General features: G+C 53.8%; 2 protein-coding genes across 4 annotated transcripts in view; one reads left to right on the forward strand and one right to left on the reverse strand.

Annotated features, from left to right (window-relative positions):
• The window catches only part of HMG20A (high mobility group 20A), a 175,405-nt gene extending 162,944 nt beyond the window's left edge, over nucleotides 1-12,461 (forward strand). The window contains exon 10 of one of the 2 annotated variants that reach the window (XM_053954334.1): nucleotides 5,788-5,808. The gene's annotated coding sequence lies outside the window, so the exon portion shown is untranslated. Of the gene's footprint in view, nucleotides 1-5,787; nucleotides 5,809-12,371 lie in introns of those variants that run through there. The other variant, XM_053954331.1, reaches the window with a different exon arrangement.
• Nucleotides 12,462-12,566: 105 nt separating this feature from the next.
• The window catches only part of LINGO1 (leucine rich repeat and Ig domain containing 1), a 64,547-nt gene continuing 49,875 nt past the window's right edge, over nucleotides 12,567-27,238 (reverse strand). For both annotated transcript variants that reach the window (XM_053954330.1, XM_053954329.1), the window contains one exon: nucleotides 12,567-14,502. In XM_053954330.1, coding sequence (XP_053810305.1) covers nucleotides 12,649-14,490 — 1,842 coding nt within the window. In that variant the 5' untranslated portion in view covers nucleotides 14,491-14,502 and the 3' untranslated portion in view covers nucleotides 12,567-12,648. The remainder of the gene's footprint in view (nucleotides 14,503-27,238) is intronic.

Consider the following 27,238-nt stretch of genomic DNA (forward strand, 5'->3'; position numbering starts at 1 on the left):
ACAGGCACTTTGACTGAAAGAGCCGTCCCAGCCTTCACTGTAACAATCAAAGCGGCTCAAGAATAAACATGGCTTGGCAAGAATAAACACAAATTGCAGTGCTTGCTGTGAACAGTGATATCCAAGGGAGCAAACATCAAATGAAGGATTATCCCTGTTTGCAAGGAAGCTCTTTGAGAAAAAGATTGAATAAGGACCATCTGCAGCCCAGAGCAAAGGGACTACCAGGAGAACCTGCTTGTGCCATCAGGAGCTCTCCCCTTTGAAGCCCACATGGTCTCCTTTAGGCACTGTCTGGTTTAACTTCATGTGCTCTGACAGCTGCTGGAGCCCTGAGCTCTTTGCAGCTTCCTCCAGCTTGCAGACAGTGTGGGCAAGCCCAGAAAGCACAAGGAGGGGAGTTAAGAGGGTCAGAGAGCTTCTTCCCTGATGTGGGCAGGTACTGGACCTGATGGAGACAGCCTGTGGGAAAAATGCAAAGCACCTGTTGGAGCTGGAGGAAGATCACATCAACCAAATCCTGCGGGAAGCTCTGCTCTCTGCCCCTGACACTAATGCTGCCAGTCTTAGAGCAGGAGCCCTAAAGGCAGCTCTTAACCAGTGACGTTCCCCTCACTGCCCATGGGAAGTGAGCACGAGCAAGCCCTGCTCCCCAAACCCCTGCTGAGAGGCAGCCCGCATGGCATAAATCAAATTTGGAGGCACAGAGGTTCCATAAACAAGCTTATTTTCTGAAGCCGGGTCCCATTATGTTATCTGTCACTTTATTGGGGTTTCTGAGCCGTTTATTTTTATGTATATACATCAGAGCTGGTGAGCTGGCGTTGGCCTCAGAGTATAAAGCTGACAAGACACAGTAGCAGCGTGTGAAACCTGTCAGCAGAGCAGCCGCCTGTGAAATGAACACGGGAGGCGACGCAGATGATTTTATTTATGGGGAATCTTGGGTAGTGCGTGCTGGAGTGGTGGTGCTGTCCCTGGCCCTCTGAGAGACCCGTACTAGACCCATTGCAGGCAGGGAGAATGGCTCCAGGCACCTGGAAATTAGATTTTCTTCTTAAGGAATGTCTTAAGCTGCTGAAATACTTTGGTAGCCGAGAATCTGTATCAAAGGACAGATTTTCTTGGGATGGAAGGTTGTGATGGAAGGTTCTACGGCACTTTGCTTTCTGGTGTTGTTCATCTTGGTAATTGTTCTCTTAATGTTTTGTCTGTTTCTTTGTATTTAAAATAAACTCCAGTTCAAGGTAAGGATTTGTTCTGAAATAGAAAGCTGGAGTTTCTATATCTTAAAAAAAAAAAAAAAAGTAGGGTTTATAAATATTTTTTAAACTTTTTTTCCCATTTTTTACACCCTGGAGCGACATTTTGCCAAACTCAATAGTCTTTACAAAAGCCTAAATGAGTAATTGTTTCTGTCATGTTCCAGGAAAAAAGTATTTAGATCAGCAATTTTTCCTCTCAGTCGGAGCAAACATTTCGGGTGTGAGTTTTACGGGTCATTGAAAACCCTACAGAATTATCTGGATTGTTATCAGGGCGATGGTACAAAACACGGACCCTGCTCTTAGAGCCTGTTGTGACCTTGCTCTGAGTCCTCTGCTTTAGCACAGAGAGGATGTTGCTGTCATGTTCTGCTCCTTCCACAGGCAAGAAGGGCTCAGTGCACTTGGAAAAGCAGCCAGAGGTTGTCAGCGCCGTGTTGCACACGGAAGTTGGTGCTCCCTGCCTACTCCTGCCATATTCTCAGCCTGGATGAATAACTTGGGCTTGCACTGTGCCACGTGCCAGCCCCGCTGCCCAGGGAGAGCAGGGACCCTGCAGGGCTGCTCCTGCCTGAGCAGGAGGTGCAGAAAACCTGGATGCATTCTGTTTGGAAGGAATAATACTTAAAATCTTAATCTAGACTCCAGTGTGTCGTCATGGTTCACAAGCAGTAGCAATGCTACTGGAGCAATTCCTAGAGCTGTCCAGGGAAATACCTCTGGATTTGCTGTGTGTCCCATAGCTGCCCTTGGAGAAGGCATGGGTTAGATGGTGGCATGTTTCTTCCTAAAAGCTGCAACCTCTGACCATCGGTAGGAAGTTTCTGGTACTGCTATATTGCCTGCTGAAAAACAAGTGGTATTATTTTCATCCTCAGCTCTTTGGTTTGTGTGAGGAGCACGTTTCCTTCCCTGGTTTCACTCACAGTCTCTTCCACCAGCATATCTCCTGCTGGCCAGATGCAGGAAAGGCCTCTTCACCCTTCTCCATGAGTGAGACAGGCAGCTCTGCCTGATTGATCTGCTGCCTTCCAGCCCGGATCATTCCTCTGCAGGTCTGTCTCTCACCTGCCTGGGCACTGCTAAATCTTCCCTGGAAGGAAGAGCTATTTGTCAAGTGAAATAGGGAGGGTTGAGTCTCATGTTCCCCAAGGCCACTTAGCAGGGCTCTGGCTGCTCTCTGGACACTCTCTTTGCTGTGCTGGAGTGGCATGAGCAGGAATGAAGGCCACGAGGCTTTTCTGCCTGCTGTCAGCACTGCTCCTGTGAGCCCTCCTGGCAAGCACTGCGTGTGTGTCTTGTCTTCCCCAGCCTGTGAAGGTGCAGCGTGCCTCGGCTGTGCCCGCCGTGGAGCAACGTCTGTGGTCTGCACGTCATCCTTCTCTGCACCAGCCCACTTATTGACTCGGAGTGTAATTGTGCTGCATCATGTCTAATTGGTTTGCTCTGTCGCTCTCCATTTGCTTTCCCTGTGTGCCCCCCGCTCCCCCCGTCAGCACAGCGAGCTGTGAGCGTGAGCGGGGCACAAGGCCACGCTCCTGATTGCTGCAGGAAAACAAGGCGCCCAACTTCCTCCTTTCTTCTCCTAAATTCAAATGACAAGAAACAGAGGCAAACAATTTTGCCAACCCTTGGCAGAGGGCCAGCGCTGATAAAGAGCCGTAATTAATCTCCCCAGCTTTATTAGAATATCATTACAATTAACTTGGCAATCTTCTGTTGATCAAAGCCATTGTTCCCTGCAGAGCAGAAGAAGCCAGCGTGAGCCTGGATTGTGCTGTGCTTAAAAGCACCTAGAGCTGGATCATTCCTGCCAGCCCAACAGCAGCTCCATCCCTCTGGCTGGCAGCACAGGGGCTGGCAGAGCTGTGGACACAGACCTCTGTCCTCAGCCGGCCTCTTGAGCCTCTTGCAGCTTTGATTTATTTTTTTTACCTTCTCGTCTCTGTTGAGCTGTTATAGCCCCGATCCTTCGCAAGCACCTGTGAGTCCCTCATTCCCTGTGTAGATGGTTTTGGGTCCAGCCTTCTAAGCACCAGGTTGATTCCTTTGTGTGTGTTCATAAAGCTCTTAGCATGCTTGCTTCTTAGGCTCAGCTGGAGCTACAGTGACTGCTGCAATGATTCACCTAACAGAGGCAGAGTGGGCAAAGAAACCAGGGGAAACATTTGTGGAAGCCACATCTGAAGGAAAGGAGAGCTGTCAGAATGAAGCTCCATAAGCTCTACAGTTAAATAGCCCAGGATGTGTGCTGTAGAAAAGCAGGGAAAATGAGCACCGTTAAACTTTCCTCCCTTTAAAACTGTTCTTTTAATATCGGGTAGTTATCTGTAATTTAAGCCTGTGATTAGTTTTTATCAAAAAGATAGTTCTGAGGCAGAGATTTTAGAAATGATTAGGTGTGTGTTTGAAAGACAAGAACAGCTCCACTTGCACTGCAGGATAAAGATGTCTGTCTGTTTGCTGCCTTGAGCATCCATCTGTGAGGGCCTTGTGCCAGAAGAAGCCTCCAGTTCCACACAGATCCCAGCCCATCTCAGACTTTCAGGGCACTTCTCATCCTCCTTAAAAGATGCCAGAGCAGGATCCTCTGTCACTGGGCAAGGTTGTCTCAGGTGATTTTATGTCTCTTCTTCCTCATCACACTTCTGCTTTTGAAGAATGCTCTCAGCTTTGGTGCTGTTGCTGGGGTCCTGACAGCACAACCTTGCTGAATGCTCAGTCACCTGCACCTGGAGCCACCAGCAACGTGGAGACACTGGCAGGTCGGCTTCAAGAGCATCCTGTCAGAGGGGTTTACTCTAGAGGGGGCTGGAGGGCCTGCAGCCACTGCACTCCTGCATCTTTCTGCCTGTGGCAGCCCTCTGCCAGGCTGGAGCAATGCCCAGGGACTCCTCTGGTGCAGAACCAAGGGGGTTTGCTCCAGAGCAAACAGCCTGGCCCTGCCTCTGTTCTCAGCCTGATGGCTTAGGTGGAGGTTTTATCCCGAAACTGACTCTGCCACAGAGGATTTGCATGCTGTGAGCACTCAGTGGGTGTGAAAACATGCTATCCAGGTACACAGAGAGAGAAGCAGGGGAATTAAAAAAGCTCTGGGTCTCTTCCCCTGTGGTTGTGGAGCAGACTGCAGTGGGCCAGTGAGCTGCTGTGGAGCAGGTGATGCTGCCTTGCCAGCCAGCCTGGGAAGGGTTCTTAGATGAAGGTGTTTGAATCTCTCTCACTTTTTGTCCTGAATTCTCATCCATATGAATAGTCAACACTTGTGAGCCCTGGGAAAAAGAAATGAGAAAGAAAAGGCAGGTCCAGGGTTGGGTCTAGTTGACCTTGGCATTGTCCCTTTAAGCAGCCACCCAGGAGAAGGGAGCAGCTGCTCCAGTCCATTTGAAGGTGCAGATATAGCGTATCCAACCTTGCCTGTACTGCCTGGCTTCACTGCTCTCTGCAAATCCTTAACCCTTCAGGCCTGGAGGAAAGGGAGCTGTATTTGCAGTGTAATTTTATATGCACAGTGCTGGGTGTGCTGAGTAAATGCACCTTGCTGGTGGCAGCAAGCAGGATCTGGGGGTGGCACCCACTGCCACAATTCCTGCTGCAGGCAGGGGCATGAGTACATTACAGAATGCAATCAGATGAGGCTTGGTTTGATGTAGGCTGCCAAGTTAGAACCCTCTTCCCACTTCTCCTTCTCTGCCCCTTCTGTGGCTGTGGATCTGAGGCACTAGAAAACACTAAGAACAACAAACCAAACCCAAGAGGCCACAAGACCTCTGATGGAAGGAGTTGTGGCTCTGTGTGAGGTCCTTTGGTGGTTGGTCCCTAAGGAGAGAAGTTGTCCTTTTGGCCACCAGCATTCCTCACCACAGGCAAGGGCAGGAGGGGCTGCTCAGCTTGCACTGAGCAGGTTCAAAGGGAGCAGAAATTGGAGAGGCTCTTCCAAAGGGCTTAAAGCAAGGCTTGTGTCCCCATGCCCTGCTGCACCTTCCCCTGCTCCTCCACAAATGGCTGAGGCTATTATCAGGGTGCCTCGAGTCCCTGGGTAAGATGCAGGGGCTGAGTGTCAGGTTGTTATTAAATATCATTAGTAAGTGCCACAACTGTGTGTAGCTCCTCAGGCACAGACAGTGTTTGGAGGAGGGATGGTTCACAGTGCCAGGAGATGAGTGAATGCTGAAGGTCAGGGACACCTCAGTCTGGGCTGCCTTCAGCTCTCATTAGCTGGTAGAGGCAGGAGGGAGGGAGATTTCCTTGGAGGGTGTGTGTCACCAGGAACTTCCGTGTGCTCACATGGGGAGTCCCCAGCATGGGCCGTGTGTGAGGAAGAAGGACCTGTGCAGCCCCCAAATCCTCCTCTTGTATCACCCTGCTCTGTAGAGGCTCCAAAATGGGGCAGGGCAGGCTCTTGCCCATCACAGTGGAGCTGCCCAGGGGAAAGACTGTTTTAGCCTCTCTTCTACCCAGCAAAAGCAGCTGAAAGAAAAAATTTGCAAATGTTTTTCCTGCTATTTTCCATGCTTGGCTCTAGCTTTCCCCCAGAGAGAGAGATGGAGATGGTGCACTGCTGAGGAGGCAGCACCAGCATCTCCAGGAATGCTGCCTACTTGCTTTCGTGCCTGGCTAGCAGTGGAGATCTGGGGAGGAGCTGGCTTTAGGTGCAGGGACACGAGCCAAAAAAACCCAGAAAGCACCTGCCTAAAGGGTGAGATGGAGGCAGAGGCACCTCTGGTGAACACGCCTGGAGCGGGAGCCGAGGGACGGTGAGTCGGTAATCGTGTGCCCGAAGCAATCGCGGCCTCAGCGGAGCACAGAGACATTCGCTGGCGTTTCTTTAAGGCGAGATGCCCTAGTTCTGGGCTTTCAGAGGAGTCCCTAATTATTCCTCAGTCTTTGTAGTCAGCTAATTAGTTTCGCAGCACTCAAGGCTGGGGAACACTGATAGGCTTGGGAAGCACAAGCTGAAGTGATGATGAGGAGGAGAGAGCTGGTGGGAAATGGCTGACTGGCAGATGGGAATGGCTGAGAGCAGGGCAGGGTTTGGAGAGCTGATGGATGATGGTCTGGGAGGATGATGGAGGAGGGAAGAGCCATAATCTCTTCAGGCAGGGTGCTGCAGTGTGACAATAGGGGAAATAGCGATGAAGCAGCAGTGGGTAATTGAGGGGGGGCTGGAGGTGGGCAGGGAGTGAGAAGGATGGCCCTGGGCAGGGCAGCCACAAAGCCCAGGGCAGGGTTCAGGGCTGGGATCCTGCGTGGAGGGGAGCACGGCACTGGGCAGGGCAGCAGCTGCTCCCTTACCTGGGTACTTCCTTGGGCAGCTGCCTTTCCCAGGTGCTGCCTGCAGGACCAGCAGCCTTTCCTGACTGTCCCGTCATTTTTCTAGCTTGGTGGTGACACCAAAGAGCTTTGCTGGGAGAGGCCAGCCTGGTCTCCAAGCTGGATGCTCGCCGTTCTGCCTGGTCAGAGCCACTCCTTTCAGAGAGAGCCACCACAGATAAGGTAGCCTGCACTGACACCCAGGTCTTGTGTTCCCATAGGCATTGTCCTCTGGCTGGTCTGTGTGCATGGATGCCTCCTTGCTCTGACACAGGGCTGTGCTCCAGAGCCCACGCTCCCTACATCTGCACTCCGAGCCCCAGGAGCACAAAGGTCTCATTCCAGTTCTCACTGTCTTTGGGAAGTTCCCAGTGGCCACCAAGTGCAGTGTGTGACAACTCTGAAGTGCCCAGGTGGCCACAGATTTATTAGGGTATTATTCTACTAGTGCTGCAAATGGTGTCATCTGTCTTCTAAACTTTGCACTTTATTTCAGAGAGAGAATTTAGTATATCCAGGCAATATGCTGTAGCTGTAGCATATGATAAAGCCCTGCTGGGAAGTGTAGTTTAATTGATTTTGTTATTAAAGTGCCACTGGAATAAATTTGCTCATTTGAATGAAATGTCTTATTACCTGGATCGTAACAGGCACATGATGAAATCTCCAGAGGAGCTGGAGCTACCCACTGCCTGGTGGTAGAAGCTGACATGGAGCAGCTGACAGGGACTCACACCTGCCACCCTGTTCATTGCAGGCTGGTCACCCTGAGACCCTCAGCATCCACCCAAATCTGCAGGGAAACTCTGCTTGGAAACATCAGCATGGGAACAAACCACAGTGGCAGGGCAAACTGTGTTTTAGTCACAATTTGTGTTGTTCCTCTAGTCCTTTTCTCAGGTAAGGACATTGCTTTAAAGGGAGCTGAGAAAAAAATCTCTTTCACAGGACAGTATTCCTTCAGTACCACCAATAACGGGGGTGGATTGAGAAATGAACCATTCCCCATTACACTGGGACTAACAGAACAGCCCATGCTTTCCAGTTAAAATCTGATTGCCTTGAATCCTGAGGATTATGGAAAATAAGAAAAAGGCCTAGTAAAATTTATGAGTTTTAATCATAAACTGATAGAATCACAGTAAATCTATCATAAGCATGCAGATACAGATCCAGGAAAAAGAGGGGAAAGCAATAGGCTTTTTCTTAGAGGAGCTATGTGTACCTTGGCAGGGCCATCTCCTCTGGGGCTTTGAGCCCCTGCACCTCAAATCCCTTCTCCTGTGCTGTGTCCTGCAAAAGCCTGGAAGCAGGGATTGCAGAGTCCCTGCCTTGTCTCTTGGCAAACTGGCTGGGCAGGGCTGGAGAGCCCCTGTGGAGATGGAAAAAGAGGCACAAGGCAGGAGATGGGGAAAGAGAGGGAAGGGAAAAAGGAGAAAAGGGAATCAAAGCCCAAAGATCTTTTTTCCCTCCACCTCTCTGTGTGCTGTTCACTGTGGTGGAAGCAGGATGAGACCCTGCCAGGGGAGGAGGGAGGCAGAAATGAGGGGGAGAAACTTGTGTTCAGAGGGGACTGCAGGAAGCACAGCCGTGGTGGATTCAGGAGAGCTCTTGACAGAGAGAAATGGCAGGAGAGCGAGGGAGCAGCACAGAAGGCAGAAAGTATTTAAAAAAAAAAAAAAAAGAGATAAGGAAGAAGAAGGGAGAGAGTAAAATATTGGCTCTGAAGCTGAGATAAGAGAGAGAGGGCAGTTAGTGAGAGAAGGAGTAAAATTAAGTGTGATAAGGCCTGATAGAAGTAGGGGAAGGCAGCAAGCCCAGGCAGAGAGCTGGGGGGCTGTGGGCAGAGATCTGGGGGGCTGCAGGCAGAGCAGAGGGACTGTGGGCAGAGCAGAGGGGCTGTGGGCAGAGCTGGGGGGCTGCAGGCAGAGCAGAGGGGCTGTGGGCAGAGCAGAGGGGCTGTGGGCAGAGCTGGGGGGCTGCAGGCAGAGCAGAGGGGCTGCAGGCAGAGCAGAGGGGCTGTGGGCAGAGCAGAGGGGCTGTGGGCAGAGCTGGGGGGCTGCAGGCAGAGCAGAGGGGCTGCAGGCAGAGCAGAGGGGCTGTGGGCAGAGCAGAGGGGCTGCAGGCAGAGCTGGGGGCTGTGGGCAGAGCTGGGGGGCTGCAGGCAGAGCAGAGGGGCTGTGGGCAGAGCTGTGGGGCTGTGGGCAGAGCTGGGGGGCTGTGGGCAGAGCTGGGGGGCTGCAGGCAGAGCAGAGGGGCTGCAGGCAGAGCAGAGGGGCTGTGGGCAGAGCAGAGGGGCTGTGGGCAGAGCTGGGGCTGCAGGCAGAGCAGAGGGGCTGCAGGCAGAGCTGGGGGGCTGTGGGCAGAGCTGGGGGGCTGCAGGCAGAGCTGGGAGGCTGTGGGCAGAGCTGGGGGGCTGCAGGCAGAGCAGAGGGGCTGTGGGCAGAGCTGGGGGGCTGTGGGCAGAGCTGGGGGGCTGTGGGCAGAGCAGAGGGGCTGTGGGCAGAGCTGGGGGGCTGCAGGCAGAGCAGAGGAGCTGCGGGCACAGGAAGCTAAAGGGCCAGCCTGACACCTTCTTCTTTGCCCACCCTTACCCCTGCATACCTCTGGTGATCCATGGAGAGGAGCTGAGTGGCACAGGGATCGATGGGGAGGGCCAGGGAGTTGGTGGGTGTCCTGCAGGGTGCTCATAACCCTGCTCCTGCCTGCCAGGCACCTGCCAGCCATGGGCCCCGGGCAGTGGGGGAACACTTGGAGCTGGTGGGGAGGGAGGGGCCTGGGCTGGGTGATGTTCCCAGGCTGGAAGTGCTGTTGAACTGCTCATCCTCCTCCCTGCTGTGTCCCCACACACGCTGCCTGTCATGAAGATCCCCATGGGACTCCCAGTCTAGGAAGCAGAGGAGGTAAGGCTTAGGTTTGCCCTCCATGCCCTAAGCACAGCTCCCTGGGGTTTTTGGCTACCTCTTTTAAACTGTTTTATAAAGTGCTTTGTATTTATTGTGATTCAAAAGAAGCAAGTGGAAACTGTTGTCTGGCTCTGACACATGGGCCATGGTTTCCTGAAGAGCAGTGCTGGAACCCAGCCTCTGCTTTCTCACTCCTGATTAAACTGCAATAGAAACAGACTGTAAATTTCAACAAAGGAGAGAAAGAGAGTCTATTCTTTGGGTTTGGGTTTTTTCCTTGTTTTTACCAGCTATGAACATGGCTGAGCTTAGTTGCTGGCTACTCTGAGATGCTTTTCTTCTGCTCCATCCATCTGCTTCAATCACATGGTGACTGGGAAAAAAATTATCTAGTTCACAAAGCATCGAAGATTAAAAAATCAGTGTGGGTAACAAAGTGTGTGGCAGTGCCACAGAGCATCAGGCATACTCACCAATGAGGGATTTGAGCTGCAGCTTGGGATTTAAGGCAGCAGTGTGGCCTCCCCCAGGAGGGTTTTGGGCAGCAGAGGTGGTGGGGCTGGGTACAGCTGTGGGGCTCTGTGACAGGGCTGGGCTGGGAAAATTCCTGAGATGTTCTACAGAGAAGAAATAATTTGCTCTCTTTTTTTTTTTTTTTTTTTTAAACCTTTTTTGACAATGAAAGATTTGGTTCCCCCTTTGCTGGGGATCTGTAATGTGTTGCAAATTCCTCATTGGACTTGGTTATTAGTATTTTTTTAAATCTATGTGTGTTGAATTAACTCTTTCCATTACAGCATTAAAAGTGATAACTGGAGCCAAGTAAGCAGCTCTTTTGGATGGCCAGTGCCTGTAGCTGTCCAGGGTCATGGAGACACCCCCCTTCCACCTCTCTGCTGAGCCACTGGTTGAGTTTGTGCCAGTCCTGGCAACCAGGCTCAGACTGAGCTTTCTGTGCCTAAAGTTCTTTCTTGCTTGGTTGGCATCGTCCTCCAAGGGCTGAGGCCCTTGTGCATCCCTGCCTGTCCCAGGGGAGTGCTGCTCTGAGTCCCTGGAGCAGGATCTGCAGTCTCTGGAGCCTGCCTTCAGCTTCACCCCTAGGTTTGTCAGTTGCTGTTGGCAGTTTTGTGCTTAGCTTGCTGGAAATATTGGTTAAACACTGATGGGAGGGAAGCCCATGAAGAACATTTTGCTTTGGCTCTTTTAAAAAGCAAAACAAAAGCCAAAGGCTTTTTAAAAATGTATTAGTTTCAAAGTTACAAAGGAAGGATGTGTTAGAGATGAGGAAAGAACAAATCAAAGCTTCTGAAACTTGCTGTGGAGAAAGAAACATAAAATGTTTTGTTTGAAGATGAACAGAAAGCTGAAATCAGCAAAAGCTCCCCTCCTCACAGCACAGATGCTTCAAGTTGGTTCTTCTAGGATGGCACACTGCTGAAAGAAAAGGAAATCCATTCTTTCCCCTATTAGGACTCCAGGCTCCTGGCACTTAGATTTTACCATCTTGTAGTGACTTTGATCCCTGGAGACTCCTTAGGTGCTTTACAAATCAAGAATGAAAATCTGGGCTTATCTGTCTAAGAAGTGTCACTGAGGCTGGGTGGGCCAGGGGGGTCAGTGTGGTGCCACCCTCTTGGTGGCAGCTGGGCAGGTTGGGAAGCACCTGCTGATTCAGTAAGGATTATAAAACCTTCAGTGCCCATACTGACACCATTTGCAGGGATGTTTTGTGTGTCCAGCCCTGGAAGCCCAGTGGCCAATTTAATCCCTATTTCTCTCCCCTTTTCTTGTGGAGATGAGATAAGGTCTCTTTCAACCAACCCAACCCATTCCATGGTTCTGTGAGGCAACCCAGACCTTCCAGACCTGATCCAAGTCCAAGAGCTGAGCGAAGGCAGGATGTTGCTGTGACCAGACCTCATGGTGATGGGCACACTGCTGCTAGGCAAGGGCAGACAGTGCCACAGCCTGTGCCTATTCTCTGCCTCAGCCTATGCCCGTGTTTGTAGACCTATGGAATGCCATTGTCAGACGAGGTCTCCTGTGAGCCTGAAGGCTGAATTCCCTTGGATGTGCCTGAGGGTGCTTGAGAGTCTGGCTGCCAGTGATCAGGTGCTGAATTACAGGCAGGTGGGGAGCAGTGCTGGGGCTGCTCTAGGCACCAGTTGCTGGAGGCATCCAAGTGGCTGCTGCCAATGGATGTGTCACATCCCTGCCCATGAGGACGGCTGTGCAGAGCACAGGAGCCAGCTCGTCCCCTATAGGAGAGGAGACACCCTGGTACTGCTACAAAGGCTGCCAGGAGATCCTCTCCCCATGTAAGAAGCAGTAAGATCACCAGCCCTGCCCAGGCAAAGCCCGGCCCCCCTGGCTCCTAGCCTGGAGGCCATGGGCAGGGCCAGCCCTGCAATGGGGCTCTGCATCCTCCTCCCACACAGAGGGCAGGAAAGCACAGCCCTGCTCCATACTGCTTATGGACATCAGTGTCACGGCCCTGCTCCACAACCTTTGGGGATGGGCAGGGGAACTGACTATAAAACGAGGAAAAATAGTCAAACCCATCTTGGTGCCACACAGGGCACCGCGGGAGGCGCCTGTGATGTCAGCAGGAGACTCGCCCTGGCCTGGGGTTGCTCTTGGCAAGGCATCTGGGAAGTGCCTCTGAGGCAAGAAAGCAAGCACTTGCCAGGTACAGAACTGGACAGATCAAGAAGTCAAAATTTTTCATTCCAACTATCTATAGGAAATAGGGTTTTTTTATTATTTCAAGTTTTCATAAAAATCCATAATTATTGAAATCAAAGTTACAGAAGAAAGTTCGTAACTTTTTTATTGATTTTATTTCTTTTTTTTTTCTTCCCCCCCCCCCCAATTGTTTTTCCCCTCTCAGAGTTATATCTGACACCAGAGTCCATCAGACAAAGTCCTTACAAACACAGGAGTCCTGAAGACATCGGCTGAATGTTTTCCTGGTATAAAGAAGAGGAGGAGGAGGTGGTGACAGTGCGGGCGCAGTGGGTTTGGACAGGGGCAGAGGGCACGGTGGAAGGAGAGAGGTCGGTATGTTTGTAACAATGTTTGTTAATTATTTTTTATTTGTTCATTTGTTCTTTTTTTTTTTAAAAAAAAACAAACAACACCATTATTATTTGCAAATTGCTGCCTGGTTAAATCATTTTCATATTAAACTTGCGCGGCGCGTCGGCAGAGCTGATGCCCGCGTCGGACTTCCGTGGCACGTACTCGATTTCAATATTGTGCTTGGTGTTGCCTTTCCCACGGCTCCACAGGAAGAGGAGCACCAGACAGAAGAGCACGACGCCCAGGAAGGAGATGAAGCCCATGGTGGTGGCGATGATGAGAGTCTTGATGTCAAAGGGGAAAGGCACGGTGGCGCGCGTGCTGTTGGCATCGCTCTCGTTGGGCTGGTTGGAGATGAACGCGAAGGTCTTGTTGGGCTGGTGGGGCCAGTCTGGGGAGTAGCTGCGCACGTGCAGGTGGGCCAGCATGGTGTCGTTGCCACCCGCGTTGCTGGCGATGCATAGGTAGGTGCCATTGTCCTGGATCTGGGCGTAGCGCACCTCCAGCGTGCCGTCAGGGAAGACAGTGAGCCGCCCGTTGGTTTTGGTAGAGATGAGGTGCTTCCGGGGAGAGAGCCACATGATGGTGGGCGGCGGGTCCCCATCTGCCCGGCAGACAAAATGCACCGTGTGGCCTTCGTCTACGAAGATCTGCTGAGGTTTGCGGTCCCGTATTCGTGCTCGGCGGCAGGTGAAGTAGTTGGGCAGGAGGACGTCAGGGAAGTCCTTGAACTCCTTGCCCTGGACGAACTCGGGGGTGGAGCAGGTGGGCTGCTGCTTGTTGAAGTTCAACCTCCATCGCCGCCGGAAAACCCAGAGCAGCCGACAGTCGCAGGCTAAGGGGTTGTTGTCGAGGATGAGCGTCTCCAGGTTGCCCACCGAGTGGAAAGCTGACTCCTCCAGGGTGGTCAGCAGGTTCCCTGACACGTTCAGGATGCGCAGGTAATTGAGGCCGCGGAAGGCGAAGGGCTCGACCGTGGTGAGCTGCCCTCCCACCAGCTGGATCTCCTGGAGCCTGAGCAGGTCATGGAGCATTGAGCCCTCGATGGTGGCGATGGGGTTGTAGGACAGGTTCAGGAACCGGAGGTAAACCAAGTGCCTCACCGACACGTACGGGATGGACGTCAGGTTGCAGTGGGTGATGGATAAGGAGGTCAGGTTCAACCCGTAGAGGCAGTTGGATGTCATAGTATCCAGGTAGGGCCAGTGTGAGATCTCGAGGACCTTGAGCCGGTACAGCCTCTTGAACGAGTAATCCCGGATGGTGTTGATGTTCAGATGGCGCAGGCGCAGCACGATCAAGCCGTGAAGGTGAGACAGGGCCTCCGTGGGGATGGAGGTCAGGTTGCATTTCTCCAGGGTCAGTTGCTCCAGGCTGTTGAGGCCACTGAAGGCCCGGTGGGAGATGTAGACAAGGTCGTTGTCACCCACCTCCAAAGACTTCAGGTTGTACAAGTCCTGGAACATGTAATCTAGGAGGATCACAATTTTATTCTCACTAATGTCTAGCTTGGTAAGGTTGCTGAGTCCAGTAAACACCCCCAAAGGGATCAGCTTGAGTCTGTTACTCCTGAGCCCCAGCGTCCTGAGGTTGAAGAGGTTGTTGAAAGCCCCAGGTTCAATGGCACTGATAATGTTCTCGTTTAGCTCCAGCTCCTCCAGGTGAGGGTAGTTGGCAAATTCATCCTGGTTGAGTGTCTTGATGCGATTCTTGCCCAAGTCCAGCAGCCTGGTCTCGGTGGGGATCCCCTCTGGCACGACCATGAATCGCTTGCGGTGGCACAGGACGGCGCGCTCCTGGGCAGAGCACTCGCAGCGCGGCGGGCAGCCCGTGGCGGAGCCGGACAGGATGGATCCCAGCATCAGAAGGAGAATTGGCTGCCAGCAGGCCAGGATTGGGCTGCGCATACTCGCCTCCCCAGCTACCATCCTATCTCTCACCTGCAGGTAACAGTGGGAGAGAAAGAGCAAGGGGCACGTGAGCAAACAACGGGCACGGCCACGGCGAAGGGTTTGGTGTCCCGGCAGAGGTGACGGTAAGGCAAAAGGCACCACCAATGCACAAGCAGAGGGTCTAATTTTCCAGCTGAAATGCAGCCCTTTGGCTTCAAGACCCTCTCTCCTTCCCACTCTCTGACTTTCCACTTGATGACTGAACGTGCACAGACTTTTGAGTGGAAGGCCTTGAGGAATCTGTGTCATACAGACAGATTCCTCTGCTTCTTAAAAAAATAATTTAATACGAAACACATCTATCTACATCCTATTTTAAGCTCTGGAAATTATTCTGTTCCCTGTAGATGGAGCCTGAATATAAAGGCTGCTTTGCAAACAGAGGAGCTGAGCACCGGATGGAGCATCTGGGGGAGCCCCACTTGGGGCGAGCAACACTGACAGCACAGTGGGAGCCAGCTCCCTCCCTCCTTCTGTGCTCCCCCATGGCCCAGCTGCTCTCAGTGTATCCCCAGGGCCAGTTCCTTGCCTCCCAGCATGCTAGCCTGCAAGGGCAGACCCAAACCATTCCCCCCACAGAAAAAGCAACTGGGCAGACACTGCCTACAAGAGCAAGCTGTAGCCTCAAGTCAGGTCCAGGGGGGCTCTGGATAATGAGGGAGCTGCCTGGTGTCAGCTGAGAAAGACCCAGCCTCCTGCTGATGTCCCTGGGGAGGGCTGGGAGAACTCCCTGGGGGCTCATGGTCTGGCTTGTGCCCCAGCCCAGAGCCATCCTGGCCCAGCAGAAGCGGATGCTCCTTGTCACGCTGCCTTTGTTGCATTTATTTCCTTGTTCAGGCTGTTATGAGGAATCAAATCATATCAATATTGCATATTAGATCTCTGGCTACTCCAGCCCTTGTTTATATCTATTGTTATGTTACTCTCTGCACTACTCCCACTAATGCTATTTATGGCTATCACCAAACACACCCAATCCATTACTTCCATTGGCTCCGTTTGTATCCATCACTGTATATCCTGTCCATTACTTTCCCTGCTCTAGCACTATTTATGGAGCTGGTACACGTTCTGCACATTCCTGCCATTGCGTCTGCTCATATTCATCATTTCATACAGATATATGACCCAAGGATCACTTTTGTTCCCAAAAAATTATTCAAAATTTCTTTGTAAGATACAAGGATGGGAGATGATGGACTGGTCATAAAAATTGTCCACAGCACCATCTTGGAAAACCCCAGCCTCATCACAGCCAGTGATGGGCTGTGAGGGCCTGGAGTGTCCCCAGAGGAACCCTCTGTGGTTTCCTCCCATTTCACTGTCCTCTTCCACCCCGCCCTTTCCCTGCTCCCTCGGCAGTGGGGCTGCTCAATGGGGATCACGCTGAACACACCACCCCAAAGTGAAGGGGTGCAGGGATGGGAGCTGGTCCTGCCGAGCTCCCCTGGCAGTGATGCTGAGCTCCCTCCTGCTGGCCCTGGGCCGCCATGTCCCAGTCCAGTGGAAACATTTCCAGTGGGAGTGCCTGGGCCCCAGCCAGGCTGCAAGGAGCCATTTTCTGGGTATTTACAATCCATCATCTCCCACGTCGTCACCTCCCTGGTGCTGGGCAGCAGTACAGATACAAACGGGGCTGCTGCTACCACTGCCATGCCGCTGGGTTGGGGTTGGGACTGGGGCCGGTGGCCCCCTGGTTGGCATGGCCCAGGCTGGATATGGATTTGTTCCCCAGGCTCATGCTGCAGCCCCGGCTGGGGCTGGGCTGCCAGTGGGTGCCCATGGCCAGGAGCCTCTTGGGCACTGCTCTCCCCCCACATGCTTGTTACTGAGCGCTGGCTCGCCTGCAGCCTTTTTTCTCAGAAACCAATTCCTGCTCTTCACAGCCGTGCTGAGAAAGCCATCAAAGACAGCAAAACACGGCACGCAAAACAAAATACAGTCTGAGGGGCTTAATTACAGCAGGACTGAAAACACTCAGCTCATTAAGAGTGCCAGGCACCAGCCTTGTTTGTGTGCTGGGCCAAACGCTCCACTCTGCCTGCATGTGCTGCTCTGTTCTGGTCCCTGTTGGGCATGGGGAACGGGCAGAGCTGAATCCAACTTCCCCCAGGCTCAATCCTGCCTCTCCACCAGCAGGAAGGGGACTGCACCTCCAAAGCACCTTGTCCAGTGCTGTCATCCCCAGTGCAGCCTCGGCGCAGCCAGAGCTGCGCGGTATCAGTGAGTCAAATATCGGCAAAGAGGCAATGGCTGAATGAAGCAGAATCTGTGTGGCGTTACCGACGAGCACAGCCCAGAATTAAAGTCTAGACACACCTCACGTGTTATTAGTTCTAGCTAAATTTAAATCTGTGATAAATACAATCCCTGACAAAAACATCCGTAATCTTAATAGCCAGAGTCACAGAAGAGCTTTGGGAGAAAGACAATAAATAAGCTGGAGAATTCTGAGCTAAGATGAGCTTTAAATCACTTCTGGCTCCCATTTACCTCTGCCTGATTCGGAGAGAAATAGTTGTGCCTCAAGGTGATGTGGATATTAAGAGATGCCCTTCTAAAAACGACTCAAACTGTGATTTTTGTGTGAGCTGTGGGCCAACAATGCATGCGTGGCTTTACAGCCCCTGCGCAACTGCTTTCCACAAAGCCCTCCCAGATTTACTCCAAGACCCTGAAACATACCCGAGCTCCCCTCCAGGGTGCTGGCCATGGCCCAGCAGGAGCTGCCAGGCAGGAGCAGAGGATCAGGCCACGCCCTGATGCACAGCCCAGCCCGTGAGAGCCACAGCCCTTGGCATAAGCGTGGTTCTCCTTCCTCAATCACAAAAAAAGAATCGACAAAAAAAGCAGCAGCTGCCGGACTCGCTGCCTTTAGGCGACGAGCAAACCCAGTGCAAGCCAAAGGAAAACTCATGCTCAGAGCTGTGGCAGCCACTGACCCCTGTCCTCACCACCTGCCACCCCGGGCTGAGGGCTCCGAGTACAGTCCCTTCCCGCGGGAAGGTCCCGGCCTCGGCCCCAGAGCGCAGATGGACGCACCAGAGCGCTGCCTTGGTGCTAAATACAGCAGGACCTGCCCAGTGTCCCTGCCTGGGCTCAGTGCTGGGAGGAAAGATGCCATTCTGGGCCTGTGCCTGGAAATGCAGCCTGGAGCCAGATTGAAGCGCTGACGTGCGTGGGGTTTGCTCCAGTGTGACAGGCACAGGCTGCCCTGGTGCGGGAGGAGCAGCCCCAGGAAAGCCAAACTTGGGTGATGACCCAAAAGGGAGCCCAGGCTCTGCCCCTGAGTGTGCTCCTGAGGATGCCCCAAGGGGTGGGCAACTGCCTGGCCACTGTCACTGCTGTCCCTGGGCTGTCCCCTGCTCCCCAGCCCACGGAGCAGGGAGCGATCTGCTGTGCTGACAGGGAGCAAGCAGAGGCAAAAATCCCCGAGTCAGCTCTAAGCCCACCTGGCAGCCATAAATTACGGGGCGGGAGATGTTCACCCTTGAACCAGATGCTTCTGAGAGCATCGAGCGACAACAGGCAATTTAGGACAAAGCAAGCCATACCCCAGCAGGGAGGGGGGGCCCACAGTGCTCTGGGGGCACAGTGTCCCCACCCTGTCCCTGCAGGAGCCAACCTCCTGCTCCCAGCTGTGCACAGGAGTGAGTTGGACTCAGCAGTGCTGGGCATCCTCACTGGGCTGCAGTGGAGGGGTGAGTTCAGCCATGGGCTCACCCCATCTTGCCATGATGGCTTCATACAAAGCCAACGAGACACTGCTCCTCAAGTCCATGCTCCTCTCTCCTCTAAGCTGCTCCAGCTAAATCACATTTTATTGAACTTCACTACATTTTAGAGACAAAGACTCCAGGTTTACAAATAAATATTTAACAACCTTTCCTGCTGCTAGAGGAGTTTCTTATCCAGACTGTGGGCTCTGCACTGTTTCTGTAGCTATCTGCAAAGCAGCAAAACAAAGGGAGCAGCTTTAATTTGCCAAACACGTTTGTGCCCATTTCCTCCTCTCATCATTTCCCCTGTGTCCAGTGTGCATTTGTGGGCCCTTTTGTTTGTCTCTCCCTCCTCTCCACCCTATCTGCTCCCTCCTCCTCCTCCTCTTCCCCCACCCAGTCCCAGAGTGCAGGCATTGGCAGTAACCACCCTTCTCCCCCCTGCTCAAGGATGGGCAGCAATGGGTGGGAGCATCAGGCAGAGGAGGCAGTTTCCCTTCTGGAGTCTCCGTGCTTCACATGGGGAAGAAGAAATCAAAGAGGGAGAGCATAAAGTGATTCTTGAGTGCTGTCAGGGCTGGCTGGTAGGCACAGCCAGGGTGGCACAGCACTGGCCTGGGCGATGGAGATCTGCCACCACACTCCTCTAGACCTTCATTAATGGATGGGCTGCTAAGAAAGGCTGAGAGGGCTGCCCTGTGTCCTGGCCTGGCCCCAGAATCATCCAGGAGCAGCACAGGAGGGTGAAAGAATGGGAGAGAAACAGGCAAAAGATGAGAACGACCCCTCAGGGTGGTGGGAACACACTAGCAAGTTGTGCAAGGCAGTGAGCCAAGGCAAGTCAGCCAGAGGAGTGCCCACCCCCAGCCCAGCAGGCACCAGCTGCCGGGGTCACCGCTCCCCTTCCCACAGGAAGGCACAGCTCTCCAGCTGGGAGCTCTTGCTCAGCCTCCTGGAGTATCTGCTTTCAGCAGCTCCGAGGTGGGAGCCTGGAATAGGTGTGATGCAACCTGATCTGCTCTGGCAGCTGCTCTGAAGCTGTAAAAGAGCACGAAGAAGTATTGAAGAGGCAAATCCCCTTCCGGCACTGACACCGCCCGCCTGGCACCAGATTTCAGCCATGGCTGGCCCATGGGGGCGCCCTGCAAAGGCACTTCCTCATGGAAACAGCCTCTGCCACCCAAAATGTGGTGTCCCCAGCACTGCAGTCAGTCAGGAAAGCACCAAACCAGAGGGCAAGAAGAGCAGAAAAAACAGGGAGATGCTCAGGGGAGGAGAAGAGGTCTAACATGGGCTGAGAGGCTGGAATGCTGGTAAGGGGAGGCTTTGGCCCAGCTGTCTACTGGTTTAAACCTGGCCTGTGGATCTACCTGACCCCACGCAGGGACAGCTATGTACAGTGGAGGGACAGCCAGCAGTGGCCCAGAGCCAACCTGGAGAGTGGCTTTCAGGCAGGTTATTGGAGCAGGACGATGGGAAGGAGATCCTGGTTGTCTCTGCAGGATGCTGAAGCTCAGAGCAGTTTTTGCTGAGGCTGTTTCTTGCTGTGATCACATCTGTGCAAGAGCTCCTCACCCTCCTCCTACCTGTGCTCCTTCGTTTTGAGCATCTTTTCTCTCCCTGGCTGCACATGCCTCAGCACCCATCAGCAGAGAAAACATCCTGACAAGGGATCAATAAGTAATTGCAAAGGCAGCTGTGGGTGTCAACCCTGAGCCAGCACAAGATAAACAAGCGGAGGTGAGGGCCCAGTGCAGAGTGGGGCTGGGGCTTAGGGCCAGCCACGCTCCTCTGCTCATGGGCAGAGGTGGCCAGGACATGGACCAGTCACTGCTGCCACAGCCACTGCCTGAACTGGTGGTTCACTGCTTCCTAGGTCGGGTGAGCCTGGAGAAGGCTCGTTTTTTATTACTTATGTGAGCCAAAGAGCAGGGGAGACGTGTTTGCCAAGGGAATAGCTCCCAAGGGTTGGCTGGAGACTTCTAGGGCTGGGTCAGGAAGAGATGGCTGGAGGCTGGTGGGCACTGAGAATAACATGCACCATTTGAATGGGGATTCTCCTTCATTTTTGCAAATTTCCTTGGGATTGCTGTCTCTGTGGCTATGGGCTGGGTCACCAGGATGTCTTAAGTGCTCACTGAAAGCAGCCAGCTCGCCTTGCACTCTGATCAGTAAGCACTGTGTAGAGGAGGCTCCAGTGTAGCATGAGGGTCTCCCTAGATGGTTCTTTTTCCCTGTCTGTAGCTGGGAAAGGGGGATGGAAAAATCCCAGGCTCTTCTCAGGGCAATGGAAACACTTGCCCTGAAGAGGTGAAAGCAAGTCCAAGGAGGGTGTCTGCTGGGAGAGGCGCCAGGGTCACAATGACATTGCAAAGGCATCCCCTGCGACGTGCCCATGGCCCAAATGCCTTCTGTGCTTCTTGAGCTCCCCTGAAGCGCCCTGCACGGGGTGGCAGTGCTGGGGCTGGAGGATGGGCACAGCCCTGCAGGCAGCCACGGCTCCGCTGCTGCTGGGGCGGCGGCGTGGCTCAGCACACGGCCCCAGTGCTGCTGAATCAGCCAGAGCCCAGCTGCACAGAGCCTGAGCTGGACCCGCGTGCCGGGCAGGACAGCACCTGACGTGGCATAAGAGCAGCTGGAACAAAGTCACCCCGCTGCCAGAGTGCCTCCCGTCCCAGCCAGGAGCAGATGGCATCGCTGTGCGGGCTTGCCTTGAGGGCTGGGCTGGGGACAGGGGCTTCCTGCTCCCCCAACCCCGGCGCCAGCCTGTGCCGTGGGCAGTGCCCCAGCAGCGAGGAGGACACAGCTCTGCCAGGCTGAGGCACCGCTCCTGCCCACCCACAAACCACACCCGGGGGCACCAGGAGGTACGAGCTACTCCCTCCTATTGCTCCCTGCCTGGGAACACCCAATCCCGTCCAGCTTCCAAAAGGCATCCCATGGCTCTACAGCTCCCTCAGAGCCCACAGAAGGGCTGGGGCACCAGCAGCTCCAGCAGCAGAAACCCAGGGCTAGCAGGCAGAGCTGGGGGAGCCCCACCAGTGCCTCCTGCCCTCATTTACCCAGAGCTGCCTCAGCAGGACAGCAAATGGCAAGCCAGCCCAACACCCTGGTCCCAAGGACCATCAGAGAACAGCGCTGAGGCTTTGGGATGTGACCCTCTCTAAATGCCACCACTCCAAACCACTGTGTCCCTACTGCATCCCTGCCACTGCTCAAAGGTTGAAACCCCAGATCAAAGTCCCAAAGGCTGGGGAACAGCAGGTCCAGGGACCAGTCACATTCCTTACATTTAATTTAGCTAAGACTGCACTTACAGCATCACTTTGGTTCCCAGGCCACATCCCTTGAATTCCCCTAAAACCAGCACAGGATACCAAGAAAAGTAAAAGGGCTGCTCCTTTCCTCTGGAAACCTTTGGGATAGTGGCAAGAGAACTTCAAAGGACATAGGACATAAAGCCATCAGCTTTGCTGACCTGCTGATTTATCCCCCTTTAGGACCAGCCCTGGTATTTTTATACTGCTGCCTAAAATAAGTGGCCTGGGAAGCCTTTGGGAGAAGCCAAGTGCAGCCCAGCCCGGCAGAGCTGGCTCTGGGATCACGCACCGGTGAGACAAGTGGCAAAGGTCAAGGGAGTGTGTGTGCCGTGCTGCCAGGGCTCCCATGAGCACTGGTGGCATCAGTAGAGCTGTCCTTGCTGCACACCCCACAGGGACACGGGGCAGAGCAGGGTGCCAGGAGCACAGCTGTGCTTCAAGGCACTGTGAGAGCTGGAAGCCCCAGTTCGCTCCATCCACCTCATTTCCCGACTCCTTCCCGCAAACCAGATCTCTCTCCACCCCCCCCCCCCCATTTATTATTAAGTTTTGTTCACATAATCACAAATTTGGTGCCGCAGGAAATTCCAGAGAGAGAAATGGAGAAAAAAGGGAGGCAAAGAAAGCATGAGCAATAGCAAGCACAGAGGGAAGATTCCTCTTCCCAGTCTGGTTTTCTCTGGGCTGGTTTTACAAGTATAATTCCTTTTTCTTTCCCCCTTTCTCACTTGTTTGATTTTTGCATTATTTATGGCTTGTCTTCAGGGCCTGTGTTTGCTGTTATTGTTTCATTCAACAATAAAATGTATTAGATAAAAACAAACTGTGCTGAGCCGTGGCTGAGCCTGCCCGTCCTGTATCCAGCTGAGTCCACATAGCCGGGCAGAGCAGGCAAGGGGTTACCAGCCCTTCCCAGCCCAAATCCTGCAGGAAGGAAGGTGCTGCAGGATGTGGCCTGGACAGGGTTTGGGCTGATAGAAATCCTTGGCAGGTATGGGGCTGTGCAAGGCACAGTGGTTCTAGTGCCCATGACAAGGGGTGTCAATGTCAGCACAGTGGCAGACTCAGCCGTGGCTTTCCTCAGCCCTTCCAGCACATGCTGAGCCCGTGGGCATAGGAAAAAAAGAGAGACCCTCCATGGGGATGGAGCAGCTCCCCACTGCCCTTAAAAGAAGGCAGCTGTGGGTGGGTTTGCTGTGTTTTGCCTGAGCTGAAAGCAATCCTTTCTGCCCTTTCTCCTCTCCCAGCACTGTGGATAATGACACGGAGCCTGCGCTCTGGGCTGTAAGTGAGAACAAAAGTAATCACGGGGAAATCCAGTGCATGGGAATGCAATCGGAAATGCGAGGCCAGGGTTTCCATTTCTCTGCCGCTCCGGTGCCGTTTCCCATTGAAGAGGATAAACAGGCTGAGGCACAAATCAGTTTAATGGCAGCACCTAATGGCAGCACAATTCTGTGGTTCCCGGAGCGAGCCGTAGCTCAGGCCCAAAGTGGCAGGGGGACACGGGCTCTGTGGGACAGCCACCCCATGGCACTGCCACCCCATGGCACTGCCACCCCATGGCACTGCCACCCCATGGCACAGCCCCAGACAAGCACCGGGGCCCCCAGGACTGGCTGCCCTGGGCAGCAGCACTGACACAGCCCAGTCCACCACGGCACAAGCGGACTGGAGTCCCTGCAGCCCTGGGGATGTCCGTGGACTGTTTGTCTGCCCGATTCCCAGCAGAAAAGAGGTGTCCCTGGGGGTGTCCCTCACATCCCTAAGGCCCTCAGACCCAAGGGGAGCCTGTGGAGTGCTGTGCCTTTCTCTGTGCTACAGCACACAAAGCACTGGCCAGCAGAACAAGCCACCAGGCCAGTGCTTTCTGTGATGCCTCCCCGGCTCCTCAGGCTCACATTTTGGGTAGACCAGATGGATCTGGGTCTCTGTGACTATTCCCAGTTCAAAGGAGGGGTGGAGAAAGGCTGGGTTCAGGTACGAGAGGGAGAGGTTTGGCTGCTGGAGGGTGAGAAGTATCTCTGGAATGCTCAGGCTTTGCTCACCACCCCCAGGTTGCCTCTGAGGTCTAAATTGGTTGTTTCCCATTTCACACTCGACATCTCAAATCCAAACAAAGAGCTGAAAGAATAGATCACGTCAAAATATTTCTGCTTCTCCCTCCTACGAGACTTCCCCATCAGAGACCAATCCAATTAAGGTGCAGGTTATGAAATTAACCATAATTACCAGAGCGATATTTAATGTTTTGCATTCTGATGAAGAAACAGAATGGAAATGACAAAAAAATTAGTAATTGTGGGTCCTACTGATATAACTAAGAGCAACACAGGGTGGGGAGGGAAAGGGCTGCCAGGGAAATGAGGGCTGTGTGGGGTGGCAGGGGCTGGGCTGCAGCAGGAACCTTACATCCCCAAGGGCAAGGCTGGGTGCTCAGGGGCACATCCCCCAGGGAGCCATGGCCAGCCTGACCCCCAGAGCAGAGGTCAGCCCAGTCTGATGGCAACCAGAGGCATTTTGCTATTTGAGCATCCCTTGGACAATGCTGGACCACAGGAATCATGTCCCGGAGGCACAGCCCAGTCCTGCACCTCCTCACTCTGTCCCTGCTCCCTGTGGGGATCCTCCAGCTCACCCAAGGACTGTCCCCACCTCAGGACAATGACCACAGCCCTGAGACAAAGGACACGAGTGCTTCAGTGGGGAAAGCCCTTGGCCTCTGCCAGGACACTCTGCCTGTGGAGCCCAGGAGAGGAATGCTCCTTGTACACGTCCATTGCAGGATGCTGAGGCACTGACCAGCACTGACACATGAATGCAATGATGGAAAAAGCCATGCAGGATGGTTCAACAGAATCATGTCTGTGCTTCACCATGAGAATGAGCAAACAAAGCCAAGCTCCCCAGCCCCTGTGACATGGACCTGCTGCCCTGCCTGATCCTTACTCAAGTAGGAGATGCTGTCTGGATGGGGTACGGACCTGGGAGGGGCAAGGGATGGTGGCCAAGATGTTGGTGAGGCCAGAGGGAGGACTGAGCCACTGGTGGGGCTCATGGCAGGGCTCCCCCAACACAGCCATGCTGCTCCAATACACTCCATGCATCCCAAGCAGGTCCAGAGAGGTCCCCTTGGGCTTTCCTGATTGCTGAAAGGTGGGAATCACCCAGGATTCACCCCAGCACAATGGCTGAGGTCTCTGCTCAAGGCTGGGCGCTCCCTTCGCTGTCCCTCCTTCCCGAGCCAGACTGGTGTGACCTCCTGTCCCCAGGGGTGGAGAGAGCCACACCCTCCCTGCCTGGGCTGAAGGGGAGATGATGATGTCACTCTCGGTGACATTTATCAGCATTTGTTCAATTGCCCGGGTCAAGCTGACAATTAACGCTGCTCAGACACGACACCTCTGTGCGACCCAGCTTTGTCCTGGTGACAGGGGACAGAGGCCACACCGTGCTGCTGACAGTGCCTGGGGAAGCACTGGGAAGGGGGGACTCTGGCTGGTGTTTGTCCCCTTCCCCAGATAAGCCCCATCCCCAGACAGCCCTCTCCCCCTCTGTATCACACATGCCCTGGCACTGCCCAACAGGCAGCAGGTTCAAGCAGCCACCAGCACCGGCTGTGAGTGAGGCACGTCCCCAGGCATGGTCACAGGCTGCTGGGACACACAGCAGAGGCACAGAGATCTCTCTCCCCACAGCCATTCCCATTTTTACTCTCCCAGAGTAAAAGCTCCCATTTTTACTCTCCCAGATGGAAAGAAAGTGGAAAAATTGACTAAGAAGAAAATTGAGGTCATGGCCTTCCGTTTCTTTCTCCCTTTGTTTTTCTTGGGTTGTTTGATTTGAGTTAAGCATTTGGAGCCCTTTTCTCTCTCATCCCAGCCTTCCCTGCTACCTGAAAAGCTCTTTTGGCTCTTTTCCCACCAAAAACCATTTCTGCTCATGGTAGGATGAACCCTGCTTGAGGCTCAGCAGAGAACAAAGGAGAGCTGCTGACTCAGTGCACTGGGTGTGTTGGAGAGACCAACCACCCACCCTGGCCAAGCTGTGAGTTGTATTTTCCACCCAAAAGTTCACAGAAATATGCCCACTGCCAACTCTGCCTCCAAGGACAGGGTCCCACCAAATAGCAGCACCCAGTGGTCATCCAATGTACCTCACTGAGCCCCAACAGGTTGTGTTGTGTTTTATAATTCAACAACTGTAATTACACTATAATTGTGGTGTTATTATAAAGTGATTTATCAACCTCTGAATTAAAGCCTCAAGTTAGAGGATTTTATACTTGTCACTTACATGGAGCAGCACTAACTTCAGCAGTGCTACTGTGGCTACGTGAAGGAGGACACTAAAGAAAACAAGAAGTCCTTCAGTGATGCTGTTAACCTTCCAGGAAACAGTGGTAATTAGAGGTATCACACAGTAATTACATTACAGGTGTAGAGTAACTGCAGCACAGTACACTGTTACAGTGGTACAGCCATTTGTTGAGTAATTAATCCGTCCATAAGAAGGCCTGGAAAACCTGATGCTTCCCCAAGAGCTGTAAAAGCAGCTCCACTGTCTCCTCCAGTCACCTCCTGCCCATTCCATGAGACCCAGCGAGAGCTGGGGCTGCCTGAGCACTGGAGCAGTCAGGTGCTATGGGGAACACCCTCTATGGGAAGATGTGGAGGCTTTAGCCCAGGGGCACATTTCCCTCATGGCCTTGCTCATCATGAGAGCTCCAGAGGCCCCCTCTCATCCACAGCATTCGGCAGCCGCGCCAACGGGATCCAGGAAGGAGCAAGAAGCAGCAGGTGAGAAGGCACAGCCAACCCAGGCACGTCCTCCTACCGTGCCCCAGCCCACCCTGCTGGATGGGCAGAGGGCTGGGTGGGGCTTTGGCACCGGGAGAGGGAGCTGGCCCTGCTCCTGGCACAGGCACAGGCACGGCTGCTCTGGCCATCTGACCTGCAAGAGGTCCAGGACAGGGACACAGCCAGGGGAACGGACAGGGAAGAAGCAGAGGGAGAAATTTTGGGCAGTGATGCTGGCTGGGATACCTGGTGTTGGGGTGCGAAAGGGCTGGGATAGGTGCTGTGGGGTGGGGACAGGCTGGGATAGCAGCTGTGAGGTGCAAATGGGCTGGGGCAGCTGCCTTTGGGTGGGGATGGGCTGGGATAGGGGCTGGGATAGCTGCCTTTGGGTGGGGATGGGCTGGGATAGGGGCTGGGATAGCTGCCTTTGGGTGGGGATGGGCTGGGATAGGGGCTGGGATAGCTGCCTTTGGGTGGGGATGGGCTGGGATAGGGGCTGGGATACCTGCCTTTGGGTGGGGATGGGCTGGGATAGGGGTTGGGATAGCTGCCTTTGGGTGGGGATGGGCTGGGATAGGGGCTGGGATAGCTGCCTTTGGGTGGGGATGGGCTGGGATAGGGGCTGGGATAGCTGCCTTTGGGTGGGGATGGGCTGGGCAGTCCTGTGCAGCCCCCGTGGTGGAGGAGATGGCCGGAGGCACGGCCACACTGCTGCTCCACAGCCGCCTCCAGCACGCGTGAAGGTCAGGTCAGGGCTGCTGCAAGGTGCAGAGCAGTGAGGAGAGGGTTAAGGCTGGCAGGAGGGCTGGGATGGGGCTGTGGAAGGGGTATCATTGCAGAGCCACAGCCGGGCTCTGGGAGATGGTGCAGAGGAAGGGGAGAAGGA

Source organism: Vidua chalybeata, chromosome 13, assembly GCF_026979565.1.
Source record: "Vidua chalybeata isolate OUT-0048 chromosome 13, bVidCha1 merged haplotype, whole genome shotgun sequence".
NCBI classification, from domain to species: Eukaryota; Metazoa; Chordata; class Aves; order Passeriformes; family Viduidae; genus Vidua; species Vidua chalybeata.